This window comes from Coturnix japonica, chromosome 4 (assembly GCF_001577835.2).
Source record: "Coturnix japonica isolate 7356 chromosome 4, Coturnix japonica 2.1, whole genome shotgun sequence".
NCBI classification, from domain to species: Eukaryota; Metazoa; Chordata; class Aves; order Galliformes; family Phasianidae; genus Coturnix; species Coturnix japonica.
In genome coordinates this window covers 56,954,615-56,978,451 of record NC_029519.1, presented here as the reverse complement: position 1 = coordinate 56,978,451, position 23,837 = coordinate 56,954,615, and the positions used below count along the sequence as shown (strand labels likewise).

The following is a 23,837-nucleotide window of genomic DNA, read 5'->3' as shown; positions in this document are numbered from 1 at the left end:
TTGCTCTTCAGATTTTGTTGGCTTTTGTTTCTTATTTTTGTAACTGTCTAGTGAATGAGAGTAAATATTTACCATGTTGCCACTTCTTTTGAATTATAAAACATTGGTACCAGAAATATATATTCAAGAGTATTCTGGAGGCAAACTACTACTAGAGCATTCAGCGCTGCTTTTCCTTCAGTTATATACAGCATCACATATACAATATGGAAAATTCTCTAATGCTGAATAGCCGTACATATGTAGGCTACAAATCTGGGGACCGTATTTCAGATTGTAGTGAAAGTGCACAGGTTTCCCTTTGTGGTGTCTTTTGAGGACCTTAGGAGTTTACAGCAGCTGCATAAATAATGTGACAGCTGTAGAATCCATGTAACCCAATGTTCTGTATAATCTGAATTCATTTGTACAATGGGGAAGTATATTGCACTGCTATGGTCCTGTCTGGCCTTTAATTGCAAGTGATTTACCCAAGGAAGAAGAACTGAAGAAAATGTTCTTTGTTGTATACTAGAGCAAGTACATCAGAGAACACGTTTTGGATTTAGCATTCATTGTAGTGAATTGATGGCATTGCTGGTGACTTCCTGTGGTAATGTGCAGAATGATTGGTAGATAATGCCTTTTGAACAGTGAGAGCTTTTGAGCAGTGAACGTTACATTCTGTTATTATAAAACAGACCAGCATTGTAAATGTTGCCTGGCTTCTGTGGGTTTTTTTTGGTTTGGGTTTTTTTTTTGTTTTTGCTTTAAGTAAATCCCTGAATACATCACTTGCTGAGAAGAATATAAAGTAGTGAGCACTTTAAATTAAAGAACCTGGAGGGGCAGCATGGCTGTTTGTAAAAGACTGAATCTAAAAAATATCTAGCAAAACATGTTGACCAGTTTTGGTTAATATTCAGCTATCACATGCACACTAAGTCTCCTTTCACTCCAGCTGTTTAGATGTTATAACACCTTCTTGTTTAGGTATCTATAATTACCACATAGTTTATGAAACAGAGTGTGGACCTGAGTCAATTAAGTGGGATTTAACCAATGTGTAAAGAGAGAGTGCTTGCTTGGTACTAGGCTGTTAACAGCTCCCATCAAACTTCTGAAATACGTGTAGCCTGCATAATGCCTTTCCCCATGCAGTCTGTATTCGTCTCACATAAAGTTGCAGTGCAGTATATCTGTTGCAGAGCTTTTGCAGAGCCTCTGTATTTACATCCGTTAAAGCAAATACCTGTGGTATGTATTGTATCTGTCTGCAAATACTAAAATATCACTGGTCTGTTGGTATTAATTCTGTTCCTTTTTGATTTTAGTTGTGTGCCTGGTCGCTTACCACATATTTTTCATGCTGTTCGTCTGGTCATATTGGAAAACAATCTTTACTCTACCAATGAATCCTTCAAAAGAAGTAAGATAAACTTAACTTTCATTTCTGAAATAGCTTAGTTGAGTGACTGATTTTGTAGCATTTGAATAACTTAATCTCTGATCTCATGTGGTTTTTCATGACAGTAATTACAGCTTCTTATCAGGAATAAGTCAGATTGCAAAGAGCATCATAACAAATAAAAATAAAAATACACCTCTAAATGTTAAAGATATTTGAATTAATTTTTAGAATGAGATAGTATTTATTATATTAAGAAGAAGAAAAATTCCTTCAGTTAAAAAAAATAAAAGAATTTTAAAAGTGTTATTTGAACTAGCAGTTTAAATCTCTACAGGGCCCTGTATGATTCCTGTGTGCTTAAGACACATTTTGAGTTGCCTGTCAGTTGTCCCTTAAATGCAAACTACTACCATATCTGCTTGGAAATGAAGGAATTTGATTGTGGCACGAGCACCCAGTCTGGTAAGCTGATGGTGGGAAGCCACGGCTGATGAAGCAAGAAGTATAGAAAGGTCTGCATAGAAGAAAGGTCTAAGGTTGATATCCCCAAATCAAAGTCCAGTTGCTATAGATGTGTTTGATGAGAAAGATCTAATTGTCTTGAAGAACGTTAAGGCACCAATTATGTTCAAAGTCATATATCCTCAAGGCAGTTTCTTTTAGCTCTGTGTAGTTGATTTTACCTAAATAATAATAATAAAATCTTGATAGTCTTAATGAAGTTATTCCCCATGCAGCTTGGTACAACCAAAACAAGCATTTGACATCCTCCATCCTGCCTCAATGCAGCCACCTCAGTTTCCTCAGGACGTGCCACAGAACCTCTTGGCCAAGAGGAAGCATCTTATGGTTGTTTGGAGTTTGAAATGCCCACAAAGCCAATACTTCTCTTGGGATGGACTCATAGCTTTATCTTCTACAGCTATTGTGCCAATGTGATATAAGCAGCTTGTGATTTCTGTGGTTCTTTTTGCAGAAGTTACTATCTGAATGATTTTCATTCACTAAAAACAGACCTAGTTGTGAAGACAGGTAGATGATTCAAAGCAACTGATGTCTTGAATTTCACACTGCAGTCTTTTCTACACCTTGGAGCAGAGAGCAGGGAAATAACTTTAATTAATAACTTTAATTTCATTTAGTGATTATGTCACAAAATATGTGCATGGTGACTGTGGTGGTAAATCAGAATGCTTTTCAAGTCACTGATCTGATGTCACATAAAGATTTCCAGAACATCATAACAAATCCTCAGTAATGATGCTGATATTTGAAAGCCAACACAAAATGCTACTCAAGCACTTCAAATAGCATATTAAAAGCAGTGAAGCCAGGTAATGGAAAGCAATGTGTGATGTTTTTGTGTTCTTTCAATTTACACGGTGTTGCTGACAAAGTGACATCTCGTGTTGTTCCATGTCGTTTTGCTAATCCACTGGGCAATATTTTAAAAATTAATTAGCATGTTTTGTGATGTTAAGTTACTGTTTGGCTTTCGGTTTATGGGATAAAGTCTGTACATGCAAGTGGGTACCCATCCATCTTATCTGTCAGCTAAAGCAAGTACTCATTTGAGGACTAAAATGAGAGCAAGGCTTTTGAGTTTTGTTCTCATGAATACAGCAGCTGTTGTAAACCACACAGCCTGCATGCTGCTTTTTAAGTTTATTTCAAATGTTACAGATACAAAAAAGGTGTTAAAGTATCAGCGCTGTGGCTTGTAATTGAAAATATTGTTAACCTGACACTTCTGAAGTTCAGTGCGTTATCCTTATCCCTCCCGTATTAGAGATAGTTGCCCAGAGTAACGCTTCAAACACACACAGTACTGTGCTACCTTAAGTGCTTCAGGTCAGACCGTGCCATTCCTTGCCTGCATGCACCAGCTGTATGCAGGTATTGTGTGGCTGTGGGAAGGAAGATGGCTTCCAGGCAGGTTTTGCAGACTACTCTGAGAAATAGTACAAAATTATGGAGCTTTATGTTCTTCAAAACAGAAGCCATAAAAACAAAGGTCTAATGAAGTGAGTTTCTGTAGTGAGAAATCTTTTGTCACCCAATTAAAATCAATTTAGATGCTAGCAACAGGAGTGCATTCTTGCTACTTAAAAATGAAAGGTGATGTGAGAAGCTCGGGCTAAAATATGAGCCACTAGCTTCTACTGGAAGACCATGATATCATCAGGAAGGTAGAGTGATACCTCCTCTATGGAAGTGAAAATGGGTTTCTACCTCTATTTTTTTTCTGCTCCCTTGGCTTTACATGCACTACTTTCATTTTAGGGGGAAAAAAAATTGTGTTACTATAGTGACTAACTCTTAAGCCTTTCTGTAGACATAAATGCTAGTGATACCAAGGACTTCTGGATCTGCCCATTTCAAGAATGTGTATGATGTGTTGCAGAGGACCTAGAAGTACAGCAAATTTGGGCTACACTATTTCATCTCTTTTATTTACATCTCTTTCAGTATTTGTACCCTCTCAGCAGAGATATGTTTGTCCTTGCTGTTTCCAGCAGTGACAGTTTCATGCAGAAGGTGTTGAGATTGAGATTCTGCCATGCAGGATACCCAGCTCTTCCCTGTTCCCAGCTAGGCTGAGGTAAAACCACATCCTAACACATCCATTAAGAGAATAGCCACTCTCCAGTGACAGAGTGAAAAAGGGAAAATGCCAGAAACCTGGGAAGAAATTCAGCTTTCTTTTCTGGTATTGCTAGCAGCATATTTTCTTTCAGTTAAAGTCATCCCTAGCTTATATTCATTATCTAATGTTTGGTATAATGGAAGTAGGTTAACTACTTTTCAAAGGACTGGTAATTAAATTTATTTTGCTAGCTCTTGATCCTGCCCTTGATGAGTGTCTCTTAATACTTCTGGAAGCATTCAGCATTACATCTATACCAGATCTGAAATAATTTTAATTTTGTCTTGCTTCAGTGATTAGTCAGAAAATGCTATCAACTCAATTAATGCTCCTAGGAACAATGAGTTATTTGCTGTAGTACCTTGTACATGCTGCTAATCTATCTTTATTTTAATGAATGTTTCTTTTTGCATCTCTATGGGTACTTGAAGTCTCCTAATTTTTTGTCTTTGGTTTTAAAAATTATTTCAGTTTCACCTGTCATACTCGGACAAAGAATCCCTAGAAAGGGAGCCAAGAGGTGAATCCCAGCAAGAAGTATTGCGGCGAGCAGCCAAGGATCTTCCCATCTACACACGGACAATGTCTGGAGGTAAATAGGTGTTCAGGAGACCATGAAAGGCAGGTGTCATCATGTGCTTGGCTGCCTGAATTAATTTAAAGGGATTTGGATGGTACAGAAGAAGTTCTTTTCATAGCTCATAAACAATCTGACCTAACAATGTAAATGTCATTCTGTGCAGTTTTATTCATTCAGTGAAAAGTGTTGGAAAGCAAACCGCTGTTTCTCATTTAATGGGGGACTGACAGTGCCTTGCTGAATGTTTGCAAACTGGAATTAGCCAATAGCTTGTAATACTAACAAACTACAGGTGGAGCTGTTTGAACTGCATTGATTTAATTTCTTTGTTCATGAGTTAGAAAATAATAATAGTAACAAATTAATCATTAACTGGTGCAGGTATGTAATTAGTTCACAGAAAGAAACAGTTTCTGTTTTACTTGATGGCTGTTCACTGCAAGAAAAAATGATACTGTAAATTTGTTAATGTTTGAGCCTAAAGATACTGTAAGCTTGTGAATGTTTATTAGCTGAGCAATTACAGAAGATAATCTCATAGAATAAATTAAAGCTGTTAGAATAGCTTAAAATGGCTTTGTTTGTTGGACAGTCTGGAATTGTGTTATGGTGTGGTTGTAGAAAGTATTTTATGGGTTTGAATGGTTGGTTGGCTTGTACCACTTAGGTGAGGTTTTTTTGAAAACCAACAGCAACAACAAAAACCCTGTCAGGCATAGTTAAGAGACTGCAAAAAAGGCGTTTTGGCTTCGCTCTGCTAGATTCAGCATTGCAGAACCTAAAGGATGCTTTGAGGTTTGCAAGTTCTTCTGATCTCACTGCAGCACTTTCCTGAGACCACAGCTCAGCAGAGCTCTCAGGAAACAAACTGTGCATCTGTAGATTAAGATCTAATCTTGCAACTTCTTTCTTTAGCAATCAGATACTGTGACAGATGCCACCTCGTAAAGCCAGACCGTTGCCATCACTGTTCTGTCTGTGACAAGTAAGAAAACACTTTAAATGTGTAGCTTTCCTGAGTAATGGCTTTTTATTTTGATGCAGAATTTTACATGCGGAAGCTTTTGTTTTTTATTCTTAGATTTTACAGGTTTAATGATTCATCAGTGAAGATTTGATTTTTGTTTTTCAGGTTTATTTTTTAAGTTATTACTGAGGAAGCACGTAGTAAAGTCTGATTCATTTGATGACTTCTTGATGCCAAATTGGATTATGTGATCTTACACACCATGTAATTAATGGATGACAATCATAAACAAGGAGCCCTCCTTAAGAATGCAACCAAAAGTAGCTGATTAAAATTAGTATTTTGTTTTGTTAGAATCTGAATAAAAACTAATACTCATCTCAGTCTAATCACGGTGTCATTTACATCTTACCAGAGATAACCAAACAGCCCCCATTTCTAACTGAAGCAGCAGTAAAAAGTTTTTGTTCATACAGTGTGGAAGGAAGCTCACCTCCATATTGCCCCCAAAGTCTAATTACTTTTTGTCAGCTTTCATCCCTCTGACTTTTCTCCTGTTTGCTTCAATGTCTGTGGGCTTCTCCACTCTTGTGGCTAATTATCTGAATATCTAAATGGAGGAAAAGGGGCTTCTTCAAAGGCTGATTATTGTTGCCCTTGGGCTATTCCAAATACACTTCAGCTGATTATGTATCAGACTTTGGAACACTGCCTTGAGGCAGAGCAGACTGAGAGTCAGTGACTGAAGGCAGAAAGAGGGTCTCGGTTGTGCAGTGTGTGGTGGTGATTACAGTGTAAGAAAAGAACAGCCCCCATCTAAGCAGAAGAAAGTGTTTTCCTGTGAAATGCCATTAGTTAATACATTTTGCAGAATAACTTGATCTCGCCCTTTAAATTTCAATTGCTTCCATCTGATTTTCTTATATACGTTTTATTAATAGAGAGTGATTAAGTGCAAAAATTTTGGATTTTTCATATGTGATAAGTTCTGAGAATGCAGAACGTGCATATGTTTATATAAATACTTGGAAATATCCTTAGTTGCATCATTAAATATGTAACCATTGAATTAGTCTAATTCCCAAGTCTTTGTCAGAGAATAAACAATATTTGAAAACTTATTCAGACAGGGGACCAAATCTTAATGCTGTTGTAGACAACATGTTCTGGCACCACTAAGCTCTTGAAAAAAAACAACACTGTTTTGAGTACTTGCAAGTAAGCTGTATTATGTGAAATGTTTCAAAGCCTCATTCCTTAACAGAGTAGGCAACTAATAATATGCATAGGTAATGCTGATCTTTACTTAAATAGTTGAATTCTGACACATAACTGTGTTTCTGATTTTTCTTTTTTTCTTTTTTCTTTTTTTTATATGCTTTGAAATCTATTGTTTTGGCGGTGGATTTCTTTTTTTCTTCTTTTTTTGTTTAATTTTCTTTTTAAGATGCATTCTGAAAATGGACCATCATTGTCCTTGGTGAGTGTACTATGTGCTTTTGCTTTGCATTTTTTGATTTGGTAAAACAAACCATTTGGGGATCATAGGTGGTGTTTCACCATTCCTAGAGTTGGATGCTAACATGAAATTACCACTCTTGCAGGGCAGTTGGAATTGTTTATTTTATATCCCCTTTGCCTGCTTGTGAAATGTGAAAAGAAGTTTAGATACCATTTCTGTGTTAGGCAAGTCTATTTCTGTAGTTAGGGTAAGGAAGAATTCTGGTAAGAAAGAAAAATTCCTTTAAGAATTCCACTTTTTTCTTTCCATGACCTTTAAGTATTGCTGAGGACTTCATTTCATTAAATGATGAAATATTACCCTGCGTTGAAAACCAAGGGGAAGTGCTGTGCCCTGTCCCCCTTACCAATGTGACATTTGCCCTGCAAAGTAGAGCTCCTACTACAGTTTGCATGGGCTTCCTGGAAACATCTTGTTAGCTCTTCGGTTTTAAGGGTTCTGTTTTCTTGCTTTCTTTTCCCTTCTCTTTCCCTTCCACTCTTCCCCCTTTTGCAGAATATTGGCCTATACAATGTTTTTGTTTTCCTTCCCTTTCTCAGAAGCTCTTGGAACCAGTGAGTGGGGATATGGAATTAATTTCTTTCACTCTGGCAGCCATCTCACAGAAATTACTAAAGACAAATGTTAGAAAGGTCCAAATTGCAAAGACTTTTATTTAAAAAAACCCATTTTCAAGAGTTCTTTGACTTCAATGACCAATAAAAGTAAGGGTTCAGATCAGTATAGTAGATAGGTAAGCTTATTATTTTTTATTTATTTATTTAGTTTTGTGTGTGAGGAAAAGTGGGAATGGGAAAGAATCCATGTGATGCTTAGGGGGAGCAGGGAAACAGTAATGGGAATTAGCATTTGAATATTCTGCTAGGAGTAGGATTTCTGGAGAGGACAGGTTAAAAATAACCTTGGGAAAGTAAGGGAAAGCATTTGGAAGGAGAGGTAGTGAGATGGCAGAGATGGCAGTCATGTTCTTGCCTCAGATGAGCCATTTCTTGATTTCTAGGAGGCTTTACTTTTTCATATGCTCCTGTACTAAAGGAAATGTAATAAATAAAAACATGTAATGCTAATTTGCCTCTAGCTACTGTATATGGTTTAACAGATGCAGAAATAAAATCCTTAATGATTTCTGAGTGCTCTTGCTACCAATGTGTTATAGATGGAGCTGTAGACAGAAATGTGATGGTTTAAGGCATCATCAGAAGATATAATTTGATATATAACAACTCTAACTCTAACCAGATGCATTATGAACAACTTAGAAATTATGAGAAACATATATCCTCTGTCCTTGGAGTTATCTGAGAAGAATTTACTACTCAATTTCATGATTCTTTTTATTAACTGACTTGTCTTGTAACTTACCTTTTTTTTACCTGGCATTTCTAGTAAACTAACTCTTGAGTTAGAAAGGATCTGTTTTCTACTTTACTTCAATAGGAAGCATTTTCAATTTTATCTATAATCCAAATTGAATCTAGAATGTTCTTTTGAATGAATATTTAACTGCAATAGAACACCAGCCTGTGTGCTAATAGTTTTACCCATCCTCATAATGTTAGGCTTTGTATTTAACTACTGTTCTTGGTTTCTATGGTTTGATACTGCATGTGCAAATAGAACAGTTACAAAACCTTGATCTTTACTTCTTCATTCATCTTTTAATGAAATATTCTTTTCTAGTAATAACTCCTCACTCTGGGGCTTTGTCACTTAGAGAAGCAGGATGATTTATGAAAGTTTATTTTAATGTGCAAAAGAATGATGAGATAAATCTTTGATTCAAGATGCATTATTTTTGCTGAACAACATTTTGCATGACAGTTCTTTTCTCATGCTAAAAAGTGCTGTAAATACTGCCATTAAAAATGCTGCAAGAGTAAACAGGGTTATCATAGAAACCTTGAATCTGAATAGCTTGCAGTTTATCATGGAGTCTCTAACTTTGACATATATAATGAAAGAAACACTTCACTGGGGAGAATTCTACATTTATTTTCCAGTAAGAATCAAGATGAGCTTAGAAACATGCCTTTGTAGTTATTTTTTTTTTTTTTTTAATTAGGACCATCTCTTGTGAGTCCTATTTAATTGTCACTGATACAGATGTTTAGCTATTGTTTTCTGTTTAAACGGAGATACTAAGCTTAATATTTACCCAAGACAGCATGTCTTGTTAAAACAAATGAAGAATAAAATCCCACCTCCCACCCTTTATAAGCATTATAACATGGATACCTGAATCTGTACTGTACTGTGGAGAACCTCATTAGGTTAATTTTTTGTTTGGTTTAGTTAGAAATACTACACTAATCTGGAAGTTAAAGCTAAAACACATTTCAGTAGCTTGAGGCACCACAGCTAGGAAGCAAATCTGAGTCTAGATACTGATATTACTTTCTATGAGGTAAATAAGTTTAATCTTAAATTGGAGGAATGCAAAGTGAATAAATACCTTTACATTGTTTTCATTTTAACTTTTTTGTTATCAGGGTGAACAACTGTGTCGGATTCTCCAATTACAAGTTTTTTCTTCTCTTCTTGGCTTATTCTCTACTATATTGCCTTTTCATTGCTGCAACAGATTTACAGTATTTTATCAAGTTTTGGACAGTAAGTAATAAATTTAGTTTTCCTTAAAATACACTTGGAAGTCCAGATCCAAATGTCAGAATCTTCTTGTCAGTGTTTATACAAGCTCAAGAAAGGACCAGTTTCCATAACCTACGTGCTGTCAAAAACCAAATTGCGTGGCTGTCTGTGCGTAAAAGGTGCATCACTTATTTACTCAGGCTCTTGTTGCATGGTGTGTTTCTGTCTGCACTGAATTGGATTTGGGTGAATAGATTATTAATAATCAAGTTAAATAGCTATTTCCTCATTTCTAAAAGCATTGTTTTCTTATTTTTAGAATGGTCTTCCTGATACTCAAGCCAAGTTCCACATCATGTTTTTATTCTTTGCTGCTGCTATGTTTTCTGTCAGTCTGTCTTCTCTCTTTGGATACCACTGTTGGCTTGTCAGCAAAAATAAGTCGACTTTAGGTAAGCTTAATGCTTCTATGTTTGGCAGCAAAAAATAGTGAACAGATGGCTATTATATCAAAACAGGTTTTAAGACAGTGCTTCCACATTTAGTTGTAAACTCAAATATGTGAATGACAGTTGAAAAGTTACATGTTCTGTCCATCACATAGTTGTAGGTGCACAGGAATGACTCTACGTTATGGGGTAATTTTAGAAGCCTCAGGGGTGATGGCCTGTGCCTCTGCTATGGGAGTATTTACAACTGACAGACATCATCATTAAACCAATATCTCACACCAACCTGATGTGTAGTTGTCAAGTCACACCTGTCCTTTTACTGTGTTGTGGTCTGCAAAAAATAATGAGCTCACTGAAGTTTCTAGATCTCTAAATGTTTTCCTGTTTTCTTTTTCTGGTTTTCTTGAGATTTACAAATTAGTAGAAGATGAGAGGGAAATTCTGAAGATATGTTATTTGGAGGAAAGCTTATTTACTTGAAGACTTGTGTAGGGTTTGTGGGTTTCCTCTGCACTCTGGATGACTTAAAGCCTCTTACCCTCAGATAGGGAAGCACTGTGGGAGCACAATTCACCCCATGGATCGAGAGCAGTCCGTGTGAACTGTGCTGTCAGCACCTCAGGACATGCTTTATGTAGCCTGCTATATATACAGCCAATTAGAGGAATTAAATGGCTATCAGTCAACATGTGGAAGGTGAAGGAATTTTCTGCCTCGGGCACTCTGCAACACTTCAAGCTATATTTAGCTCTCTTCCCCTGAAATTTAGAGTAGACATGCACAGGGAGTGATCTGGGCCTACAAGTAAAATACTTTCTTTATGTAGCTGTAAAAACATACAAAATTTTTGTACCCCAGAGTGTAGAGAACTACTAACATAAGGTAAGCTTTGTTTCCTTTCCATTGCTATTACTGTAGTAAACAGTTCAGCCTAGTTCTTTTCCCTAAAATCTGTCATGTATCCACATGTTGAAACCTTCATGTAATACGTCTCGCCATAAGGAGCACTCTTCCTCACCTTGGCCAGGGTGGCAGGACACTTCCACCCATCCCTACATACACAGTTTGTAGCAGTGACTCTGGAATTCCATGAGGCAACTGGGTCACTTGAGCTCAGCCATTCCTCTTGGCTGGAGATGTAATTGCATGAATATAGGTGTGAAACTTGAATGTGCTATCTTGTGAAGAAATCTAACGAATTTTTGCTTTACCTTTAAGAGGTATTCAGAGCACCCATATTTCATCACAGAACAGACAAGAACGGTTTCAGCTTGGGCTTCAGCAAAAACCTAAGGCAGGTGTTTGGTGATGAGAAGAAGTACTGGCTGCTGCCTATATTTTCAAGGTACGCTCATTTGTTGAAAGCTTTCAATGGTCAGGACCCACAGGGTGTGTGCCTTGGTTTTTGTTCGTTTAATTTTCTGAAATTAGACACGGTAATATTTGTTTTTTGGGGGAGGCAATAAAAATGTTCTTCAATGTACTTTTTGTAAGCACTAGACTAATTTGATTTTTTTTCAGCCTAGGGGATGGTTGCTCCTTCCCAACTTGCCTTGTTAATCAAGATCCCGAGCAAGCCTCCACACCTGGTGGTCTTACTTCAACATGCAAAAAGTAATCTGCTTTTTGTTATTGGGTTCGAGTACTTGGTATTCTGTTTTGTGCCAGTGCATGTATGAATTGAACCATGTTTTATGTGTAGATTTTCCTATTAAGAAATACAAGTCAAATTTAACACAGGTAAGTTGTAATTGAGCTAAGCCTGAGACTTGTATTTAAATGTATGGAAATAAGAGGATTTTTTCCTCCACATACATCCTGTAATTCAGTCTCAGTTCAGTGACATCCCACAACCTGTGAGTTTTCCATGACTGCCTCATTAGTGTTAGTATGTTCTGTTCTGCTTGTGGGCAGTTAGTTGTTCTGCCTGATGGTGCTGCTGTGCAAGCAATGACATCCAGCTGGAGAATATTTCAAATCTTGCCCTAGTGACCAAGTCAGGGAAAAGGGAACCACAGCCTAAATATGGAGAGAGATTCGGGAGATGTTCTCTCTGCTGTTATGGTGGCAGGTTTGCTGTGGTGGGAGAGAATATGGATAGAGCGTACTTGGAAATAACGCATGTAAATATTGATTATCTGTCAAAGAATTATAAAGTTTCCCTGTTCTGCTTTAGAGAGTTGCTTTTGAGATTACACTTGTACCTTTGGCAACTACACTGCAATATATGTAGTGATAGAAGTTCAGTGATTCATCAGAAAACAAGCAAGGTAAGGGAAGTAAAATACCACGTATGACAGACTGTAAGGAATGTGTGGTAAAGAAATGGAGATTTTCAGCAGTGTTGTTTTTTTTTAATGACATTACAGTGAGAACCACCTGTTCCCTGCAAAGCCACTTCGTGACTCCCAGAGCCACCTCCTTACTGATACACATTCCTGGTCAGACAATGGTGCAAAGGCCGAAAAGGGCAAAGTTGGTAAGGAACTGATGTATGCTGAAATGATTTTCTCCATAATAAACTACTTTTGGCAGATACAGTGTAAAAATGACTGTGGACACTCTGTTTTCATGTTTCTTGCAGCTGTGCTGTGCCATTAAGCTTATTTTATGCGTGTTTATAGAAAGCTGGGCATTTCAAGCTGCCTTGCCCTTCCACATTAAACCTGACAGAGAGGTACTGAGAGCATCAGCACTAGTGGGTACCAGTTGACATTTACTGTCAGGCTGGGGATTCTTCTGGGGACAAACTTCTTATATGAGAATATGATGTTGCCTTGTTGCAAAAGCCATGTAAAGAAACGAAAACTGTTTTTCCTTTTTTTTTCATTAAAGGTATGAGCAATCCTGCATTAACCATGGAGAATGAAACCTAGCTTCCCTAAAAAGAAACATCTGAATAATTTAGGAACGGTATGTAGATATCCTGTATGTTTAATTTTCTGCTCCGTTATTCCCTACCACTTGGAGAATGCACAGAAGTTCCCAAAATAATTCCTGTCTGTTTACTTCTCCTCTCAATTTGTTTTACTTTGAGTTAAGAGTACATGAATTCATGGTTTTAAACTAAACATCTGATGGGTCATGCTTGCAAAATATTGTTTCACTTCTGTGGGCATTGCTTGTAGGTAGTATTTCTGCTGTCAGGCTGCTTTGTGACTTCTGCAGAAAGCATAAGGAATGAAAACTACTGGGGAAGTGCAACTATTGCAACTAGACCAGCCAGACATGGTATGACACTGTCAAGACAGATGATAAAAATGGGAGGTGTACAGATGCAAACAGATGGCCTCTAGCTTGTAGTAAAAAGTCCCAGAAGTTCAGTAGTTAAATCATCAGAGAAATTGGCTTTACCAGGGACAAGTCATACCTGACAAACTTGGTGGCCTTTTGTGATAATTACAGTGCAAATGGATAAAGGAAGAGCAGCTAATGTCATCTACCAGGACTTTGCAAAGTATTTGGCACTGTCCTGCATGACATCCTGGTTGCCAAATTGGAGAAAAATGGATTTGATGAATGGACCACTCACTGGATAAGGAATTGGCTGGATGGTTGCACTCAGAGTTACAGTGAACAGCTCAGCATCCAAATGGAGACTGGAGATGACTGGCATTCCTCAGGGATCAGTGCTGGGACTGGTGCTATTTAACATCTTTGTAGACAACATGGACAGTGGGATTGAGTGCACCCTCAGCAAGTTTGCAGATGACACCAAGCTGAGTGGTGCAGCTGACACACTAGAGGGAAGGGATGCCATCCAGAGGGACCTGGACAGGCTTGAGAGCTGGGATTGTGCCAACCTCATGAAGTTCAACTAGTCCAAGTGCAAGGTCCTGCACTTGGATCAGGGCAGTCCCAAGCACAAATACAGCCTGGGCAGAGAACGGCTTGAGAGCAGCCCTGAGGAGAAGGACTTGGGAGTGTGGGTTGATGAAAGACTCACCAAGAGCTGGCAATGCGCACTTGCAGCCAAGAGTGCCAACTGTATCCTGGGTCACATTGAATGTGAATTGAATCCTGAGGGTACCTTATAGTGGCCTTCCAGTACTTGAAGGGGGCCTATAGGAAAGCTGGAAAGGAGCTTTTTATAAGGGAATGTAGTGACAGGACAAGGGGAAATAGTTTTAAACTGGAAGAGTGTAGATTTAGACTAGATGTTGGGAAGAAATTCTTGACTGTGAATTAAGTGAGGCACTGGAACAGGTTGCCCAGTGGGGATGTGAATGCCCCCTCCCTGGAAGCATTCAAGGCCAGGCTGGATGGGGCTCTGAGCAACCTGGTCTAGATGGAGGCGTCCCTGCCTATAGCAGGGGATTGAAACTAGGTGATATTAAATGTCCTTCCAACTCAAATCATTCAATAATTGTATGATTCTTCCACTTGCTCAGAGATGCTATCCCAAATAAACTAGCAAGACTTCTTGCAATAGTTTATTTTTAAAAAGCTTTCTTCAATTCTAATGATGTATTTTGTGTTTTATGTTCTATTCCAGTTCAAGAAAAAGCTGTTGGTGGAAGGAAGATGGGTTCTTCCAAAATCAGCCCTATTGGCCAGCTGCTCCTGTCTGCTCCTACGTGGAAAACAAACTGACAGATGATTAGCTGCCTCCATGTCATTGCTTGAAACATGAAACAAAACATGCTATTTTGAATCACGTAAAGAACGTTTCAACTTAAAATTACTATTTTTGAATGGTAAAAGGTGGTTCTGAGTACTGTGGGGAGGGGTGGGGGGGGAGAGTCTGAGTTTACTATTGTAAAAATTCTGTGGCTGGTTTTACTTCAATATTCAACACAAGAAAACAAAACCCTCCTTACATAACAGCCCAGGTTCTTGGCCTGACTTTGAAAGTTCAACTGTTAATTCAAATCACTGTAAGTATTTGACTTCAATCAGATGTTTGCACTGCTGGCTTGATCTTGATAAAGTGGGCGAATAATCAGTGTTGATTATGGACAATTTAGTTGCTTGGTGGATTGCTGCTTCTTTTGAGCGCTGATGCAGTTTTCTGAAGATAAAGCAACCCAAGTGAAGTGTCAGACTGTTCCTGATATTGTTTTGGAAAATGTTACAGCAAAGGCTCCCTTTTAAATAACTTGGAAAGTTGTGGAGGGGGGGAAATCTCCTTTGATAAGTGAACACTTGTTAGTCTCTGGTGAGTGAGTGAATAAATAGCCCACATTCAGAAGGATAATATAGAAGTGAAGCTGGTACACTGGGGATTTTTATGGAAGCTGCACAGGACAATCCTATGAAATGGGGATTTTATTCTCCCATTTAGAGCCTTCATCCCTTTTAAGAAAAGGAAGGCTGGCACCTCACTCAAACCAAAAGGCATTTAGTTCTGTTATTAATGCCAGTTTTGTGCATGTGTTTTATTTGTTGTTTTTTTAAACAAGTCTGTGTTCTTGGTGGCCATTGTCTTTCAGAATCTCACTTCTGCTTAATTGACAGTTGGCTTGGATATTTTTTTACTTGTTCTTTTAAGACACTGCATTTCTGAATGCATAAATTAATATCATCTACAATCAAGGAGACATTTGGTAACTTATGATATTTGCAGTTATGGGATAATGAATACTCGACTGTAATACCAAAAGGCCAGATTGCTGCACATAGGAAGCCCCCTCTAATAGGCAGCAGCTTTCTTAACATCTCAGTTAACCAGTCAGATAATGAAAGATGTGTTCCTGCAACACAGATCTAATTGTCTTGTGCCTTTAGTATACACCACATCTTTGGTATCAGTGTTTACATTTAAATGCTAAGTATTTGTTCTTCTGAAGATAACAAGAAGGAACTTAGTTATTCTTTTCAGGTAGAATCACAGTGTAGAGATTCCAGTTTGTTGAAGAAGAGCAAGCCAGAATACTGGTAGGAGTACTAAGTGATGGATCCCTGAAAGGAAAAATCATTAACTCTTCTACAGGCAGGTAACTTTCTTTTGTTTCTCGTGGGATTACAGCTTAAGTGATAAGTGTTGGAGCACAAATGTGGCTTTATTTTTCTTGTGAGGAAAAAGTACTGCACTGGGTTTGTTTAGTTTTTATTACTCTCAAAATATTAGCAGCCTGAAACCATCTGATTCTTGCCAGAAGTGCCAGAGTCTGGATCCATTGCTGTAGAACAATTCTTAGAAACTAGCATGAAGGTAGCACATGGTTTACATGATGCCTGCAGACATCTTTGTAACCAAAAAGTTTTCCACAGCTATTTATTCAGTGTTGTCTTATCAGCTTAGTTTGTATTAGTGTTTGTTTAGGGTGTCAACGGGTAAAGGGGAGAGGGAAAAATAATATCTATTTTTGACACTTCAAGTTCTCTGGCTGTATAGTCTTGTTTCTTATGCAGTCAGGGTGATTTGTTGTGGAGCATGCATTTGAAAAGAGTAAGTAAGAAGTTGAAATTCAGCTTTAATGTAACTTGCTCCATGTTTTTACATAAAGGCAAATACAGCTTTCTTCCCAGCAAAATTCATAATGGGAATTGCTATAGTGCAGGTGGCAGACCTGCCCTTTGGCAGGACAGCAGTCACCCTCCCTGGCTGTGTTCAGGTGGGGTCGCAGTAAGGCTAGAAACTGATGTAGAGATACGACAGGGATAAGGAAATGCCCAAGTGTCTCAGCAGTCACAGTTAGAAAGCACAATAGCCCTCAGTAATCTTCAGTTTTGATGTAGCCTTTGGCTGTCCCTCTAGGAGAAAAGTGAGGGAGAGGATAAGGCCAGGGAACAAACTGATGAAAGGAGGGGACAGGAAGATGAGATACAAGGGTCATTCAGTTGTGATCAGCAGATCCGAATCAGAGGGCCATGGCTATACCTGATCACAGGCTGGTATGAGTTGCGCTCATAACAACCAAGAACCAAGAACACTGATGGCGGCTAAGGTGAGAGCAAGCTCATCATGCTCCAAAGTGTAGTTTCTGAATCAACTCTATTTTTGGCTTTAAACAACCCAACAATCTATATAGTATATAGAGAAGTGAAAACGGCCATCCTGACATATTGTTGTTGAGCACTGATGCTATTCCCATGCATGTGGGAGAATCTGTGAACAGGTAACAGGAGCAAGTACACAATGCTGTTTGCCCACTTACTCGGATTCTCCTGTTCTTTACACTGTTATTGCTAGGCACTTTACTATAGTCTTCTAAGTGATTTCTGTATTTTTTTTAAAGACTGCTTTATACCTACTGTACAGTTAATCAACTTTTTTGCTAAAAGAAATAAAAAGCCCTGATATTTGTCTAGAAATAACAACCCTACATTTCAGGCTGCTTTGGAAGTTAGATGAGTTTGTTGGACTCATCCAATGAGCCTGAGTCCTTTGAGACAGGAGAGTTTATTTTGTATACACATAAGCAGTCATATGAATCACTAGCCACCCCCACATGCTTAACAAGCTTCCTTAATTTCTATGTTAGAACAAACCCACTACATCTCTACACCAGAAGTGGCCCACAAATATTATTTATCAGGTATGTACAGGTGATGTGATGCTCAAAGTCTTCCCAGAGAACTATTTTTACTAAGACTGAGCATATAGATGTTGGCTGGTTCCTTCAATTGAGCAATCAGACACACACAGCTGCTGCTGTGCACTAAAATGCAGCCTGAAAGGTCAGCAGTTTGAACTAATGAAGCCCTGGTAATTATTTCCAACTATGTGCACTTAAAATCATGGTCATTAAGCAAGGCTTTAGCATGGGTGGAAGAAACAAGATTCTTTTAGTGCATGGTATGCTACGGCTGTTGTTTGTCTCACAGCTGGACTAAACTTTTTTTTTCACCTTGATTCACTTGACTGGTGTGTTGGATGTAGGGGGAAATAAATTTCCACATATCGTTAGTGTAGAACTTTGCCACTTGTTAATGTATTGCTCATATAAATAAATGCTTCACATTCTGCAAATCACATATGTAGTGGTCATTCATACCCTACTTTCAGTTTCCCCAGTTATCATCAGTACTACACCTTCATTAATGTAGTTACTGTAACTGCCCTCTTCACCAAGGCTCTTCACTCCACAGGAACTGCTGCTTAGCCATGGCCTGCATCACGCACCCAAAGCTTTTCCCCTCTTTCTACAGCCTCTGTGGGTTTTTGGCTGAAATCTTTGTACATGAATACTAAACCCTGTACAAAACTTCTCATGCAAAACAAGATTAAAGAACATACTGTAATGCTGTCTGGGTGATGGGGTGTCACTGTTTGCAGCTATCGCTTTTTCAGTAGTCACATGGTAAGAGGACAGGAAAAGCAGCAGCCTTCTGGGGTGAAATTTAGAGCAAATAGTGTATGACTTAACACAAGGAAAGACTTGCTTGTTTGTCCTTTGCTCTTTAATTTTCCCCTTTGCTGGTCATTCATTCTAGATAATCCTTCAGTTTCTCCAAGTTTTCCTAATAGCACCTATTCCTGGTGTAGAGTAACTCAGCCATCCTGCCCCTGTAGTATCTGGGGCAGTGAATACAGGCTCTTGCCTAGATCCTCATGCTGAAATCTTCTCAAGCAGATGGGCCCAACACTTTGCAGCAGTAATTCAGAGAGTACACAGGGTAAGCCTCAACCCCCTTCCCACCCTCCTCCATCTTCACAGCCGTAACTGATTGGCGTATCTGGAACAGACCCAACACCTCCTGACAGTCACTATTTTTAGAAGCCCTTTTTCCCTTCTCAATTCATTTAAGAAGTCCCAGTTATAAACACAAAATACATTAATTATACAGGCTGTATTACAGCTGTTATTTTCCCCATAGTAATAGATGTTAAACTGGTCACTAGTTAAAGCTGGCAAGCACAAAACAAGGCCAGAAGCTCAGTGATGGTACAGACACATTAACAAACAACCTCTGGGTAAAACACTACCACAGATACTACTGTGCTGCAGAGCATGAAGAGACAGCCGTGAAAGAAAAGGAGCTTGCAAAGTTCATCTATTATATAACAAAAAGTAAACAAAAGACACTGACACCAATGTAATGTCTTTAAAAAAATAAATCAGCAAACTGCTCCAGATGGTGAGGTGATGATAAATGTAACCACAGCTCAAAACTACTACCCTAAAAAAGATAGGACATGCTCTATGTAATTTCACTTGACCCTCACAGTTCAGCTGTTCCTGATTTCCAGTTCCCACAGAAGGGAAAGGCCTCCTTCCTCTCCCCTCTATCTACTTCCCTTGCATTATCATCAGTTAGCTGAGGTGCCTCACAAAAGCAGGAGAAAGCTCACTCAGGCAAAAGAATTCTCCCACTTGAGTAGAGGCAAAGAAAATCTCATCTGTGCTGGCAGGAAAAGGACAAGAGAAGCCTCTGCCAAAATCAGATTTTGACATTTGCCATCAGAAAGCAAATTACATTCCCCAACCTGAGACGTGGAACAAGGGGGAGAATCCTCCTCAGTTCTCTACTGCACCTACTCAGGCAAGAGGGAAGAAAACACCTAAACAAGCTCCTGTAAACCAGCCAAGGTACATTCAGTGTTGAGAAATACCATTAAAACAACTTTGTGCTATGACTGGGGAAGGAGCCTAAGACAATCTATGTTTCACTCTGCCCCCCCAAAAAATAAAAAAAATAATTAAAAAAAAAAAAAGTTGCATTATTTGTGAGATTTTGTTCTGATTCTACAAATGATATAATATCCCACAAACTTCATTGGATGCTTTTGGCTCCCTTTGCAGCACTGACTTATTGCAGTTATATAAAAAGCTCAGGAAGCTCTATTTCATTTATCCATGAGTAAAATAATAACAATTCCTTAAACTGCACTGAACTCACAATTACCATCACAGGAATGTTAAACAGCTGGCGTCCATTGAGAAGTTCTAAAAATGTTTGACCATGGAATGATTTTCTTCCTTTCAGTGTTTTTAACTGGCTTATACAAGTTAAGAAACCAGGTTGAAGTTCAAAACCAGAAGATCTGGAGATGCACTTTTCTCAAGTAAAAATGACACTGGGCAAAATGGAAAAATAACAGCTAAAAAGCACACTGGCAAAACAAGAAGTGATGTACCTTTGGGAGCATAATGCAGGCCTCACATTTGTTGCCTCCCTTCCTCCCCCTTCCTTTGAACAGCACATTAGTTTGTATGCAGCATACTGCAAATAAAGCCACCAATATCAGGCCTTTTAAAGCTACACTTTCATTCTGTCAATGCAACTCAGTCCAACACAAAGGAGAAAAAAGAAAAATAACCAACCTCAACATGCCCCTTCACAGTGGTAAGCCATTGGAAACCAGTACTGAGAAAGAGATTCAACTGTGTTTTACAACTGCTACGCTGTGGCTCTGTTGTGATTTCAGTATATTGCTTCATCACTTTTCTAAATACAAAAAGGCCCAGACAATATCAGACACCTTCAAATAAGCTTAGTATTGAAACAATACGTTCCAGTGTGGAATCCCTAAAAGAACCCTGTCAAACAATGCTGGGCTCCAACATACTCATTTTGCAAGCTGACTGAAATCAGCCTTTCATCATTTTTTTTTTTTTTTTAACTGGCCACAAAAAAAAAGGATGAAGCAAAAGAATTTTATACAGCTGAACAGCAGCTGCTACTCAAAAAACATTCAGCCAACATAATTAAAAGCAAGATTTCTTAAGCACCAATGCTTACAACCTAGGAAACTACTTAGCACTATAAAGTGAAAACATAAAATCTCACCTATCTCTCAAAAGACAGATGGGTTTGATTCTGTAACTTGCATTCTGAAGTACAGTGTTACTTAAGTCAGTGTTTAAGGTGACTCCCCTAGCATGAAAATCAATACTATTGGTGCCGTGTTATTAATGGAAACACAACCTGTAACACTGCAGAAGCATCTTAACTGTGTTTATGTAGAGCTATACATTACACATACTCATTAGCAACCAACTTATCCCAGTGTGTCTGGACCCCTTCTCAACATCTTGCTCAGATCCACTCTGGTCTCTGCAACTGTTCAGGCTCCCCCCATTTAAAGCAGTATTAAAATTATCTCTGATATAGCAGTTTGAAGTTAAATAAAACCAGATGAACAATCGACTCCAAGGCACACTGCACCTTAAGCTCCCAGAGTTCATGATGCCCCATTGTCGTAAGCGGAACCAGTCATCTCTTTATTTCAGCCAAACACAACACTGCAAGAGCACACAAAGAGGAAAAGCACAGACCTTACACAAAACTGTCTGTTTTGTGGCCAGTTATGTATTCCAGTCCATAAACTAAACCATGAAGTAACCATTCCATCTTCACTGCATGGCACGTCCCCTGAGTGAGCAACAAGCAGCATGTTTACCTCGTGGTTGTAGGAGTCTCCTACTCATGCCTCATCTACTAATTCAGGATCCAGTTCGTTCTAGTTCAGTGTACTCTAATACCACCAGATCTCATCTAAGTTAGCACTGAGAGACCTGTGACAATCCTGTCTATACATACCTGCTCACAGCTCAGTCGGAAGCTATCTCACCTTCATAAATCCAGGCTTCTACTTGCCTTCTTATCATCCATGTTTGGAAATGGATTCTAGGATTAGCTGCTCCATCACCTTCCCAGGGACTGAGATGACACCAAGTGGTCTGCAGTACCCATGGGTCCTCTTTTGAAGGCAGGGCTGAGATCCATTCTCCTCTTCAGGAAACTACCCCTACCACTACAATGACAACATTCAGGCTTGTTTGTTGCTTTTCAAATCCCCTTATCAGATTAAATTCCAGATAGACTTTGTCTTTCTTAGCCCAACCATTGCACAGTCAGTGTCTGTATCAATCCTGAGTGATTACTCAAAAATCCATTTCAGACCTGTTTTCTCCCATCTCAAAGATTCTTCTTGCCTAGTTTCAATGAGGAAAGGGATTAAATGCTTTAAAAAAAAATAAAAAAGAAGTGACAGAACATAATGTTCCTGGAACATCTGACTCCGAGAGCCAAAAATACAAGTGAGAAAAATAAAGTCAAATCAGACAACAGCTTTCGATACTGCATTTCTTCTGACAAACCTCCAACAATAGATTTCAAATGGATTGGGAAGAGGAGAAGCCTGCAAAGAGAATTCCTGTCTCTGAACAAAAATGTGCATGTCTAGACAGCTGGAACTCTGCCTTTACATTTATTTTCACAAAAGCAATTTAATCTGTCCGCTTTGGAAACAGATTGATATTTCAGACTCCGCAGTTTACAAGTACCAGTCCTATACATAAAAGGAGATGACCTTTTTTTTTCTTCATAATCTTGACAACTCCCCATGCAAGTCACTCCTTAATGGAAACTAAATCTAATTATGGCACAGCAGTGCTGCAAAGATGCCTCCCAGCTGTAACCAACTCTCATCACGCGGGATTGCATTTGATCAGACCAAGAGTTCTCACACAGAATAAAGCATAATCTTAGTTTACCGTTGATCAATGGCTTTTAAGGACTTTTGTTGCTTTTCTTTTTTTTTCCCACCCCAGGAAAAAAGAAACTAAATGTAATTGCTTAAGGTCAAACGTACCATGAGAATTTTAGGCTTGGCTTATAAAAATTCAGCCTGATCCTGCAGGCTTATGGTCCTCTGCACCCGGGACACCCAATGCACACCTCCTGCTTATCCTTGGGTTTAGGTTCTTCCAGCAAAGGGAGGCCCAGCTCTGATATACCCATGACTGGAAGCAAAGCAAGGCACAGAGTAGCATGCAGGATGCACAACAGTCAATTGAAAAGCACATCCCACTCTGATCTAGAGCTCTTATCATACACACACTTTCACAAGCCTCTAAAAACATCCCATCACCCATACCTAGAAAGTTACTTCAAAACAAAACCCCAAAGTTCTTAGAAAAGTCATTCCCTCCAAAAGTTAATTATCATAGAATCATAGAATTACCCAGGTTGGAAAAGACCTTCAAGATCATAAAGTCCAACCACAGCCTAACCATAGTACCCTAACTCTAACAACCCTCTGCTAAATCATATCCCTGAGCACCACATACAAATGGCTCTTAAACACATCCAGGGATGGTGATTCAACCAGCTCCCTGGGGAGCCTATTCCAGTACCTAACTACCCTTTCTGTAAAGAAGTTCTTCCTAATATCCAACCTAAACTTGCCCTGGTGCAACTTGAGGCCATTTCCCATCATCCTGCCACTTGTCACCAGTGAGAAGAGACCTGTCCCACTCTCACTCTAAGAACCTTTCAGGATATTTCATTATATTTGCCTCTATCAGCTATTAAAGCTGAAAACAAATGTATTGATTTCAGGGGTTCTTCATTCTGCGCATATACATAATTTTTAGTCAAACCTAAATACTAAAAGGCAGAATTTGATACCACTGTAAGAATGCATTGTGTCCTTCTGTCAGACAGTGCCCATCTTCTTGTTAAAGCCAAAGACAAACAAAGTTAAAAATAAGATAACACTCCCTTACCTAATGCATAATGATACCAACAGAAATCACCAGTGGAGTTTGGTCGCTTCAGAACTAAGCTGTAGTTACCACTCTAGCCATGCAGGTCAGTGGGAGTCAGTGCAAACAGAAGTCAGCTCTGGATGAGGCATCAATCAGCAAGCAGCAAACTGCATCACTTCCCAAACAGAGGAAGAGAATCATCATGTCCAAACAAAAGAGCAGTACAGTATTACTGTCTGTATCACACACTGTCTGTAACACATACATTCCAGGAGGAAAAATACAACTTCAACAAAACCACCAGTCTC

General features: G+C 38.8%; 1 protein-coding gene across 4 annotated transcripts in view; it reads left to right on the top strand.

Annotated features, from left to right (window-relative positions):
• ZDHHC2 (zinc finger DHHC-type palmitoyltransferase 2) overlaps positions 1-18,065 on the top strand; it is a 30,772-nt gene extending 12,707 nt beyond the window's left edge. For 3 of the 4 annotated variants that reach the window (XM_015862345.2, XM_015862343.2, XM_015862342.2), the window contains 11 exons: positions 1,314-1,408; positions 4,509-4,629; positions 5,533-5,602; positions 7,032-7,064; positions 9,596-9,716; positions 10,015-10,147; positions 11,366-11,492; positions 11,669-11,761; positions 12,517-12,626; positions 12,983-13,060; positions 14,643-18,065. In XM_015862345.2, coding sequence (XP_015717831.1) covers positions 1,314-1,408; positions 4,509-4,629; positions 5,533-5,602; positions 7,032-7,064; positions 9,596-9,716; positions 10,015-10,147; positions 11,366-11,492; positions 11,669-11,761; positions 12,517-12,626; positions 12,983-13,023 — 944 coding nt within the window. In that variant the 3' untranslated portion in view covers positions 13,024-13,060; positions 14,643-18,065. The remainder of the gene's footprint in view (positions 1-1,313; positions 1,409-4,508; positions 4,630-5,532; positions 5,603-7,031; positions 7,065-9,595; positions 9,717-10,014; positions 10,148-11,365; positions 11,493-11,668; positions 11,762-12,516; positions 12,627-12,982; positions 13,061-14,642) is intronic. The other variant, XM_015862344.2, reaches the window with a different exon arrangement.
• Positions 18,066-23,837: the final 5,772 nt, after the last annotated feature.